This window comes from Rhincodon typus, chromosome 43, assembly GCF_021869965.1.
Source record: "Rhincodon typus isolate 14 chromosome 43, sRhiTyp1.1, whole genome shotgun sequence".
Classification (NCBI taxonomy): Eukaryota; Metazoa; Chordata; class Chondrichthyes; order Orectolobiformes; family Rhincodontidae; genus Rhincodon; species Rhincodon typus.
In genome coordinates, this window is record NC_063374.1 from 5,349,317 (window position 1) to 5,361,011 (window position 11,695).

Sequence of the window (11,695 nt, forward strand, 5' to 3'; positions counted from 1 at the left end):
GCCTACATGTGACTCCAGACCCACAGCAATGTGGTTGACTCTTAACTACCCTCTGGACAATTAGGGCAATAAATGCTGGCCAGGCCAGCAACACCCTCATCCTTTGAATAAAATAAAAAATGAGTGTAATTCCTTATTCTGAGATGATATCCCTTTGGTCTTAGACTCTCCCACAAGGGGAACCAACCTCTCTACATCTACTCCGTCAAGTCCCCCTCAGAATCTTGTATGTTTCACTAAAGTCTCCTCTCATTCTTCTAAACTCCAACAGGTACAGGCCCACCTATTCAGTCTCTCCTCATAAGACAGTCCCTCCATTCCCAGGATCAACTAGTGGACATCTCTAGACTGCCTCCAATGCCGGTAAATCTTTCCTTAGATAAACTGTTCACTGCATTCCAGCTATGGTCTGACTGGTGCCTTGCAACATTTTAGCAAGACCTTTCTACTTTTATACCCCATTCCCTGATGTAAGTAGAGAGCTTTTACAGCATACAAACAGGCCATTTGGCCCATTTACATGAGTCTCCTCCAACCTACCCTTCATCATCTTCTTCCATGCCTTTCTCCTTCATGTGTTTATCCAGTTTCCCCTTAAATACATCGACACTATTCAGCTCAGCCGCCCCTGTGGGAGCGAGTTCCACATTCTCACTGCTCGCTGGGTAAACTGGTTTCTCCTGAATTACTGGGGAGCGTTGCCAAACAGAGAGATCCAGGGCTGCACGTACACAGTTCCTTGAAAGTGGAGTCACAGGTAGACAGGGCGGTGAAGAAGGCATTTGGTACACTGGCCTTCATTGGTCTGTGCATTGAGTATAGGAGTTGGGAGGTCATGTTGTGGCTGTACAGGACATTGGTTAGGCCACTTTTGGAATACTGCGTACAATTCTCCCTGCTACAGGCAGGATGTTTTTAAACTTGACAGCGCACGAGAAAGAATTAAAAGGATGTTGCCAGGACTGGAGGGTTTGAGCTATAGAGAAAGGCTGAATCGGCTAGGGTTATTTTCCCTGGAGCGTCGGAGGCTGAGGGGTGACATTATAGATGTTTATAAAATCACGCTAGGGTCAATAGTCAAGGTTTTTTACCCCAGGGTGGGTGAAGTCCAATACTAGAGGAGCATAGGTTTAAGGTGAGAGGGCAAAGATATAAAGGGACCTAAGGGGCAACTTTTTCAAACAGAGGGTGGTGCGTGTGTGGAACGAGCTGCCAGAGGAAGTGGTGGAGGCTGGTACAATTACAACATTTAAAATGCATCTGGATGGGTACATGAATAGGAAGGGTTTACAGGGATATGGGCCAAATGCTGGCAAATGGGGACCGGGTCAGATTGGGATATCAGGTCGTCACAGAGGAGTTGGACCGAAGGGTCTGTTTCCATGCTGTATGACTCTATACGGACTGAGTTAATTAGTGACTAACTCATCCTGAATCTGATGGTGCAGTGGGTAGCATCCCTGCCTCTGAGCCAGAAACTCCGGGTTCATTTTCCACTCTCAAACTTGACGGCGGAGAAGAGATTGGGGATTGACTGGTTAAATCCTTCCAACGCAGAGGCAGCTGCTGAGGGGCTGTGATATGTAAAGGAAGTTGGAGTCTCTGTCACCCCCACTCACTCCCACCCCCCGATAGGGGAGCTGACAGCCTAGTGATATCACCACTGGACATCCAGAGACACAGGTATTGTTCTGGCTTCTAATCCTGCCATGTCAGATGGTCGAATCTGAACTCAATAAAAATCTGGAATTAAGAGTCTAATGATGACCACGAATCCATTGTCGGCTGTCGGGAAAAAAAATCCATCTGACGGCCTTTCGGGAAGGAAACTGCCATCTTTACCTGGGCTGGCCTACATGTGACTCCAGACCCACAGCAATGTGGGTGACTCTAAACTGCCCACTGGGATGGGCAATAAATGCTGGCCTAGCCAGCAGGGCCCTCATCCCTTGAATAAACTCCAGGCTACAATTTGAATGTCCCCCAACAAGGCAGGCTCTCTGTGAGGGAACTGTGAATGCACACCACAGTCTTATACTGATTACCTGTGGATCCCCAACGTTTCTACCAGGAAGGTTTTTCTCACTCCTAGCCTCCAATCATGCCCTCTCTCAATCTTCCAAAAATTTCTCTCTCAACTTTCCTCTTACTGCATCCTAATCCCCAACTAATGCTAATCCCCTGATTCCCCACTTGACGAGTTTACGTCAGGATTGATCACACTGTCATTCTTCGCCAAACCCTGGTAACTGTCACCCCTGAGTCTGCTTTCCTTCCCACTGTCAAATTTAAAACCTGTGTCCAAAATCCCTCCCTGGCCTCCTTCCCTCCATTTCTCTCTCACCACCTGCCAGCTACAGAATTGTAAAGGGTTTACCACCAAAGTGAAGCCATTTGGCCCATTGGGTCCACACCAGCAATTCCTTACAGTGCCACAACCCTCCAGAATCTGAGCTCCCCTAATTCAGGCCTCTCAAGAATCCACTCATTTTACTGCTTGTAACTTCAGCATCCTGGAGCCTGTAGTTTTGAATTCCCTCCCTAAACATCTCTCTCGCTATCTATATCTACCTTCCACTAAGATGCTCCTTAAAATCCAGCTGTTATTATCATCTCCACAGCATCTTCTTATTTTGTCTGATAATTGTCTTACAAAGTATTTACTGAATGCAAAATTTTTTCGCTTCACAGAAGGGAATCCCCAAAGCCAGCAATAGGCTCTTCACTTGCCATGTTTAGGATGATTACACTGCCACATCTAGGAAGCTGAGAGGGGGAGATTTAAGTGTATACAATTATAACCAGGAATTATAACACACTAGATCTAGGATACACAGTCTCAGGATATGGGATAGAACATTTAGAACTGAGATGAGGAATCGCTTCTTCACTCCAAGGATAGTGAATATGTGGAATTCTCTACCACCAAAAGCTGTGGAGGTCAAGTGACTGAGTATATTTATGAGAGAGACCGATATATTTTAGGTTATAATTGTACCGTATACAATTGCATTGTATTAAAAGCACCAAAGGATATGGGGAAGAAAGGAGGAACAGAGGACTCAGTTGGATGATGATGTTGGATGGCAGAGCAGGCTGGAAGGGCCGAATGGTCTACTCCTGCTGCTAGTTTCCGGGTTTTCCATTGGGAACAGTCCTCGAAAACGTGTAGTACCACCTGCGTCTCACCACAAGAGAAAAATGAAGGGGTCTGTACCAAGGCTTCAGCGGTGGGGACTGGCTGTGCAGAGTCCCCAGCCTGTTGCGAACCTGGTTACCATGGACCAAAGTCTCACCATGGATGCCTTTTGATGAAAGGGGCTTGTTGCAATGAACCTGTTCTCGTTGAAAGGATGACTTCAGTGGACCCACTGACACTCTAAATAATCAACCACAACTGCAGAATCATCTAAGATACCCAGACACTGGAAAACAAACCTCAACTGGAGACAGAATGAAGACCTTTCGGCCCATTGACTCTATATTATCTCACCATGTTAGGCGGGGCCTGCTTACCCCTCTCTGATTGGCCGGGGTTCCATCCACTCAAGGTCTCTGTAGTCACGTGCTGTTCACACGCGCCGTCAAAATCACGTGACACACAACAAGCAGTCAATCACACGAGCGCCCCGCCCACTCGGGCCCCTCCATCCAATCGGATTTCCACGCACCCCCCCCACAGCCAATCAGGATTCTTGGGCATATCCTTTCCCCGCCCAACAACGATTCCAGTCAGTCAGGTGTCGAAAGGCACAGACCAGGCAAGGTCCTGGTTCCTGCCGCGGTAAGCCAATCGGACAGTGATTCTCCCCCCTCCCACTATTAACTAATGGCGCGGCGCCTCGCAGGCCTCCGGGCAGAGCCCGACTCACCATGGTGACGCTCGGCCTCGCTGTGAGAACGGGGTCGGGGAAAATGGCCAACGGTTATCTCGGCCCGCCCGCTGACTGCAGGCCCCGCCCCTTACCAACAGGTCCCGCCCTCTGGTGATGAAGCCGGCTTACAATTGGACGGGCCCCGTAACAGGTTCCGCCCCCTGGTGATGATCCAGTTTCCAATTGGACAGGCTCCATAAAAGCTCCCGCCCTTTGGTGACGACTCCAGCTTCCAGTTGAAGAGACTCTATAACAGGTCCCGCCCACTGGTTATCAATCCGCGCCCCAAGGCGTGCCCCGCCCTTTAGTAATGTCCCGCCCCTGGAGTCCGGACCATAATGATCTTGGGTGACACCCTGACAGGCTTCGCCCCCTTAAGTTGATTCCATCTCAGTAACAGGCCCCGCCCTTTCACTGCAGGGCCTTCACCTTGGTGACAAATCCCGTCCTTGATGTAACCCCGCCCACTGGTCACAAGCCCGCCCCTTCCTGTTTAAACGTCGCCTCCCCTATGGCTACAGGTGCCGTCTCCTGGAAACAAGCCACGCCCCCGGTAACGGATCGCACCCCTCGCTAATAGGCCCACCCATGGGCATCAAACCCCGCCCAGTGAGTGCAAGCCCCGCCCCTAGTTACGGACCACACCACTGAATGAAAGCCCCGCCCGTGGGTATCAAGCCCCCGCCCACTGACTGCAAGCCCCGCCCTTGTGGAGCCCAAGGTCCAGGACACAGGCTAAGCCCACCTAGCCCCAAAAAGCAAGGCCACTCAGGCCGTCGTTCTTGTACTAGCCCTGCTTTGCAGCCTTCAGTACACAACCCTCCGTCTCAGCTCCCTTCCCTTCACGCCTCCTCAACGCGTCTGGCCTATTCTCTGTTGTTAATGCCTGCTATTAACACCGTGAGTTTCGTCTATATCTCTCCTCTTCCATTTACATTCCGTTGCTTCATCGATTTTTCAAGTCCCCTTTGGGACTCCACTTGAAACGTTAACGCTGTTTCCTCTCTGCAAAGACAGTGCCAGATCTGCTGAGTTTCTCCAGCGCTTTCTGTTTATTTTTTAAAACCTATTTTTCTAATCAACCTGTGATTACACACTTCTCGTGCAGATGTCACTGACCTGGGCCTCCTGATCCAGGAGTAGGGACACTACCATGCACCACAGTTCTGTTTTTGCTTCAGATTTCCCGCATAACGTTCCTTTAACAATGTGCCTCAGTGGTGGACAGATTCCACGGGAGGTGGGCTTTGTCAATATGGCTTTAATTCCAAACAGCAAATCACAGATAGTGCAACAACATAAAGGAAGGGTAATTTCCTTCACAGCGGATCCTACTTCCTTTAACCCCAAGTATAAAGACCACACAAACACACTGGGCACCCCCCCCCCAAATTCTGAAACAAAACTCGGAGACCGACTGGTGGAAGTGTGTGCGCAGCCCATTGGGCTACTGCGATGTTGGGGAGGGGCGGGGGAGTGTTCTTCACAGAATGAATCGAGTCTGAGAAGGGAGAGAAACCAAGGAAGGAACGAGAGACCTGGAATTACAAGGGTCGTCTCTTTTATATCGGGGGGTTGTTCAACACTAACATCCCCCCCACCCCCACCACCTTCCACAACCCTGGTCACCTCTTGCAAACCACAGGCAGTGCAAAAATGTGTAGGCTAGCACCTTGTCGGACTGGCCAGTGAGGCCTCCTGTAGCCAACCATCCTCCCAGAGCCCAACGCCACATGTGTAGCCCCCTCAGCCCGGGTGGTAGGATGTCTCTCTGCGCAGGAAAGGGGAAGTTTAGCAGCCAATAGAATCAACCCCCTCCTCCTCCTCCTCCTCCTCCTTTCCTTCCCCAAGAGGCCACCCTCCTCTACCCCTTGACCTTCCTCCCCCCACCTTGGCTGCCATCTTTCCCAGCCAGGAGGCCTGGCTAATTTCAGACTTCACCAAGGTGGGAAGGGTTGGGAGCGGAAGCAGCAATTATGGAGGGGGGGGGCCCGGAGAGCGGGGAAAGTTAAAATTTGGGGGGGGGGGGAACGAGGATGTGAACGTGGGACCACTTTCAAGTCCTGAAACAAACAGTCCGACTCCAACCAACGCACCGCTAGCCCACCACCCCACCTCCCATCCCCGGGCCATCCTGTCCATCCCGCCACTCTCTCTCTCCTCCTGGTGAGTGATGCACTCCCAACCGAATAGCCTCGGGCTTCCAACGGGATGAAGACTGAAATAGCGTCGTCAAGCGTCAAACTATCACAGCTGGGACGGTGCCTGGTCTCATTGGGCCACCTCAGCCCCCAGCTCTTGTCCGTTTTTCTCTCTCTCTCTCTCCCTCTCTCTCTCTCTCTCAGTTTATCACGCATTTCTCCCGGCGGCTGTACTTCTGACGCCTGTGCTCCAGGCCTCGCTCTAGTCGAGCATCCTCCTCCTCAGCCCTAGGGGTAGGGAACGAGGGGTGGGGAGGGGAACAGGGAGTAGGAAGCGGGGTGGGGGATGAGAGTGGAAGAGGCAGAAAGCAAACACAGGGTTATTACTCGCACCTAGGCTACAGCTCGCCTGCAGCAGGCCACTCGGCCCTTCTGTACTGTGCCACTGTTAGTTATTCACACAAACTCTCTCCTCAACACGTACACACAAAGCAGCAAGTTGGAATTGGAACTGCTCCACTGTTCAACAAAGACCAGAATGATCCAGGGATTGCAGGCATAACTTCAGGAGGAGAGTTTATGCAAATGAGGTCTGTTTTCCCAAGATTTTAGAAGGTTAAGGGGTGACCTGATTGAAGTATTCAAGATATGAACAGAAAAAGCCAGGATAGATAAAGATAAACTATTTCCACTGGTTGGGGATTCGAGAACTAGGGGCATGGTCTGATATTAGGGACAGATTATTCAGGAGAGATGTCAGGAAGCACTTCTACACACAAAGGGTGGCGGAGGTTTGGAACTCTTCCACAAATGGTAGTGAAGCAGTTGCTAATTCCAAATCTGACATAGATACCTTTCTGTCAAGCAAAGGTTATGAGGGATATGGGCCAAAGGCAGGTAGATGGAGTTAGGCCACAGATCAACCACAATCTCATTGAATGGCAGAACAGCCTTGAGGGGCTGAACGGCCTACTCCTATTCCTATATGATTATGGCTGACCTGACTGTGTCCTCAGCTTCACTCTCCCCTGATAACCTCGGACTCCCTGATTAGTCAAGAATCTATTTACCTCTTCATTTGAAATATTCAATCACCCTGTTTCCACCGCTCTCTCTGAGGAAGAGAGTTGCACAGACTCAGAGGAAATGGGCCTCTTCATCACTGTCTTAAAGCCTTGTTTTCAAACTATGCCCTCTGCGTTCAGTCTCTCCCACAAAAGGAAGCATAATTACAGCATCTACCCTGTCCTTTAGAATCTATAAAAACTACCCAATGGTCCCAATGTGGACTTTACCAACTTCAAAATCTCCCCATCCTCGACCTCATCCCAAGACCAGCCACCCCCCCATTCCCGCCTCATTGACTTGTCCGTCTTCTCTCCCACCTATCCGCTCCACTACCTACCTGCTATCACCGTGCCCCCCTCCTCTCTATTTACTTCAGAGCCTCCTTCCTCCTCCCCCATTTCTGAAAAAGGTCCCAACCCGAAACGTCAGCTTTCCTGCTCCTCTGATGCTGCCTGGCCCGCTGTGTTCCTCCAGCTCTACACTGTGTTATCTCTGACTCCAGCATCAGCAGTTCTTACTATCTCTGAGTGAGTTATAACCCCTATTTCTAGTCCTTTGTCACTCGTGTTTAAACAACTTCTGCTTAGCTGCGTCTTTTTTTCTAATATTCATTCACGGATTGAAGCCAGCATTTATTGCCCGGACGGCAATTAAGGGTCAGCCACATTGCTGTGGGTCTGGAGTCACATGTAGGCCCAGACCAGATAAGGATGGCAGGTTCCTTCCCTAAAGGACATTAGTGAACCAGATGAGTTTTTCCAACAATCGACACTCATGGTCATCTTTCGACTGTTAGTTCCAGATGTTTGTTGAATTCAAATTCCACCATCTGCCATGGCGGGATTCAAATCTGGGTCCCCCAGAATATTACTTGGCTCTCTAGATTAACAGCCCAGCGATAATACCACCAGGCCATTGCTCTACATGATTTACCACTTCCTGTGGGAGCAAATTCCACATTATCCCCACTGTCTGCGTGAACACATTCTCCCGCGTTCCCGAGCAGATTTTATCTTTTAACTGATCTGGCCTGCCATAGCAGAAACGCTTTCTCTCTGGCTCCTGATGCCCCACTCCTCCCAACTTATGAACCATGCGCTGTTAAATCATCCCACCTCTCCAGGCCATCTGTCAGACCTCGCAAGCAAAATGCTCGAAAGGGCAAGGGGGGAAACTAAGACGCTTTTTCGTTTGCGTCCCAGGGCTAGCTGCAGTTCCCTTCGCCAGGGATTCCGTTAAACTCACAATCTCTCCTTTGCATCCAGGTCCCGAACGAGGCTGTCCCTCTTGTTGACCAGAGAGACCAGTTCCTCCAGTAACAGCCGCTCTCGGCGCTGCTGTGCGTCTGTCTTCTTCCAATCTGTGTGAGGAAGAGAGAGAGGAGGTTACATTCCTCTAGCGCCTGCCGTGACCCTAGGATGTCCCGAAACTCAAGGTGGACGCTTAGCCGTTTCCGAAGACTTGTCGCCGTTTTCAGGTGGGGACGGCGACACTCAGACTGTGCCCAGCAAACTCGCCAAGTTGGCCTTGCGAGCCAGAGCATCTGTCTTTTTGGTTTTTAGAAGCAACGTTCGAGGGAGAACTACAGGGCCAAAGGACAGCGCCTTCTCTACCAATGGAGGACATGGTGTCTTCAGCATCCTCCCCACCCAAGAGGATGGACGGCTCCGTTCAAGCACCACTGCGGCTTTGGCCAGGAACGTTCCGGAATATGAACGTGATCTCCTGCCAGAGAAATGGAGACAGCAGCACAAGCGAGACCGGGCCAGTTTCGGGCAGAATGGAAAGTCGGTGCGGGCGGGAATGCGGTTGGGGTGCCGCTCCGGTTTTGGGGTCGTAATAGGAGATAAAACAAGCCCACGATTGCTGGTGGTCATTGATAGCGTTATGTGCTTCCACTGCTTTTAAAAAAAAGGTCTCAATGGCACCCACAAATGGCCCCCACGGCATCAGTCAGTCGCGGCAGTATATGTGTTGTCAGTGTCCATCTGTGTACTGCGTCACTCTGTCGATGTTAGCACACAGTGCTATGTAATGTAATGAAAAGTATCTAATTTGTACTGTATATTCATACCATTTTTGGAGTTTGGATTTCTAAATAATGGCATATGGGTGTTGTTTCCATCTGTGAAGGGTTTTGTTTTTGGTAAAAAATAAAATCAAGGTCAGAAAGTCCTTCTGGAACAGTGAGCTAATCCAGTATGTGTCAGAGAGCGGGTGTCTGCAAACCTCTGTGGTGTTAATGGGAAGATGTTTATACTGTTATGTTTATGACTGGTAGAATGAGCATTAGTTTTGTTTTCAGTTCGATCTCAGATAAGCAAGTTTTTTCTTTAAATGCAGCTCTGAAGCAGACCTTGCAGTTCGGTTCAGAAAATACCAGTGTTGAGTTTAGAAGCCACTTTAAGTTTCTGTCTTTAGAAGGACGATTCAGGATAGATGAATGAATAAGTTATTTCAGTAGAAGGGTTTAGATTGTAGTTTCCAAACCAGGGGAGTTTGGTTACAACTCTACAGGTTATTAGAACTGAGAAAGTTTAAGCTCTCGGATTTGTGAAAAATTAATGTTAGCAGATTTAGAAATGTCTCATTAATGTTCTATATTGCTCATTGCAAGGAAACTGTCAGTTAAGTGGAATCTTGGGATATAATTTCACTGGACTTGAGTCTCTGTAATGGATAGTGTCAGGAAAAAGATTGGGATTTTGTTTTGCCACATGTTTTGAGATCATTCTAACTGTCATATAGAACTTACATTGGTTGTTTTTTAAATTCTTCTTTTGTATGATCAGTCTCTGTTTTCCCATTAAAAGAAGATGCATATGAATATATCTCAGTGAGAGGGTTCAGAAGAGATTTACCAGGATGTTGCCAGGAATGGAGGGTTTGAGTTAGAAGGAGAGGCTGGGCCTTTTTTCACTGGAACGCAGGAGGTTGAGGAGTGACCTTGTAAAGGTTTATAAAATAATGAGGCGTATTGAGAAGGTGAATGGGATGTGTCTTTTCCCTAGGGTGCAGAATTTCAAGACTAGGGGGGATATTTTTTAAAGTGAGAGGAGAGAGATTTAAAAAAAGAAATATGGGGCAATTGTTTTACACAGAGGGTGGTTCGTGTGTGGAATGAACTTCCCGAGGAAGTGGTGGATGCGGGTACAGTTACCACATTTCAAAGGCATTTAAATAGGTATATAAATAAGAAATGTTTGGAGGGATATGTGCCAAGTGCAGGCAGGTGGGACTGGTTTAGTTTGGGATTATGGTCGGCCACGGACTGGTTGGATCGAAGGGTCTGTGTCCACTCTGTTTGTTTCTATGACCCTATGGCATTGTGGGTCTACCCACAGCACATAGACTGCAGTGGTTCAAGAAGGCAGCTCCCCAACACCTCAAGGGGCATCTAGGGACGGGGAAATAAAGGTGGCCCAGACAGCGACGCCCACATCCCATGAATGGGATGGGATACATCAGTAATTTTCTTTTTGTCTCTCTATGGCAGTGTATATCAATATGAGATCCACTGTAGAGCTGTTACTCTCTACCAGACCATGCTAGTTTTGGATGTTTGACAATGTTCCGAGGTTCATGAGCATCTTTTCAGCCTTGAGATTCCAAGACATTTGACTGCACTGGTACAATGAACACAGGAAGCTTGCACATAAGCTCAGGAAACAATTCAAAAAGCAGGAAGCCTGCTATGACTTTTCTCCTGTGAATCTGAGTTGAAGAGCAGTAAAGTTTACAAGCGTTGTGTACAGTTTGATGAGACCAGCAGGCAGCGTTTCACAGTTTTTATTTTTATTCACTCATGGGACGTGGGCGTCGCAGGCTGGGCCCAGCATTTATTGCCCCTGTCCCTAGCTGCCCCTTGAGAAGGTGGGGGTGAGCTGCCTCCTTGAAGCGCAGCACTCCGTGTGCTGTAGATAGACCCACAATGCCCCTTAGGGAGGGAATTGCAGGATTCTGACCCAGCGACATTGAAGGAACGGCCGATATATTTCCGAGTCGGGATGGGGAGTGGCTCGGAGGGGAACTTGCAGGGGGTGGTGTTCCCATGTATCTGCTGCAATTTATGTATCTACTACAGATATCGAAGGTTATTGTTCCTTCACAGTGGGCTAGCGATATCCTACCTTCGATGCCCAATATTGCCCGTAACTCCCGGTTGAGCAGCTCAAACCTCCTCTCGAGATCTTGTTCCTCCTCCCTAAGGGGCACAAGTAACAGTGAGTGAGGTTAGGTGAGGCTGAGAGACTTCGCCAGCACACTGTACAGACATGCCATCCCCAGCTGTAGGAATTCAACACTTCAGTGTGTATCTAACCCCGTGCTGTCCCTGTCCTGGGGACAGTGTAGTAGGAGCTTTACTCTGTATCTAACCCCGTGCTGTCCCTGTCCTGGGGACAGTGTAGAGGGAGCTTTACTCTGTATCTAACCCCGTGCTGTCCCTGTCCTGGGGAGTGTTTGATGGGGACAGTGTAGAGGGAGCTTTACTCTGTATCTAATCCCATGCTGTCCCTGTCCCTGGGGAGTGTTTGATGGGGGACAGTGTAGAGGGAGCTTTACCCTGTATCTAACCCCGTGCTGTCCCTGTCCCTGGGGAGTGTTTGATGG

At 49.2% G+C, this 11,695-nt stretch overlaps 1 protein-coding gene across 1 annotated transcript in view; it reads right to left on the reverse strand.

Moving 5' to 3' along the window:
* Positions 1-5,121: 5,121 nt before the first annotated feature.
* LOC109938802 (EH domain-binding protein 1-like) overlaps positions 5,122-11,695 on the reverse strand; it is a 40,788-nt gene continuing 34,214 nt past the window's right edge. Inside the window, exons 14-16 of the mRNA XM_048619619.1 lie at positions 11,215-11,308; positions 8,330-8,444; positions 5,122-6,304 (exon numbers count right to left, since the gene is read on the reverse strand). Of these exons, the coding sequence (XP_048475576.1) occupies positions 6,217-6,304; positions 8,330-8,444; positions 11,215-11,308 (297 nt within the window). The 3' untranslated portion in view covers positions 5,122-6,216. The remainder of the gene's footprint in view (positions 6,305-8,329; positions 8,445-11,214; positions 11,309-11,695) is intronic.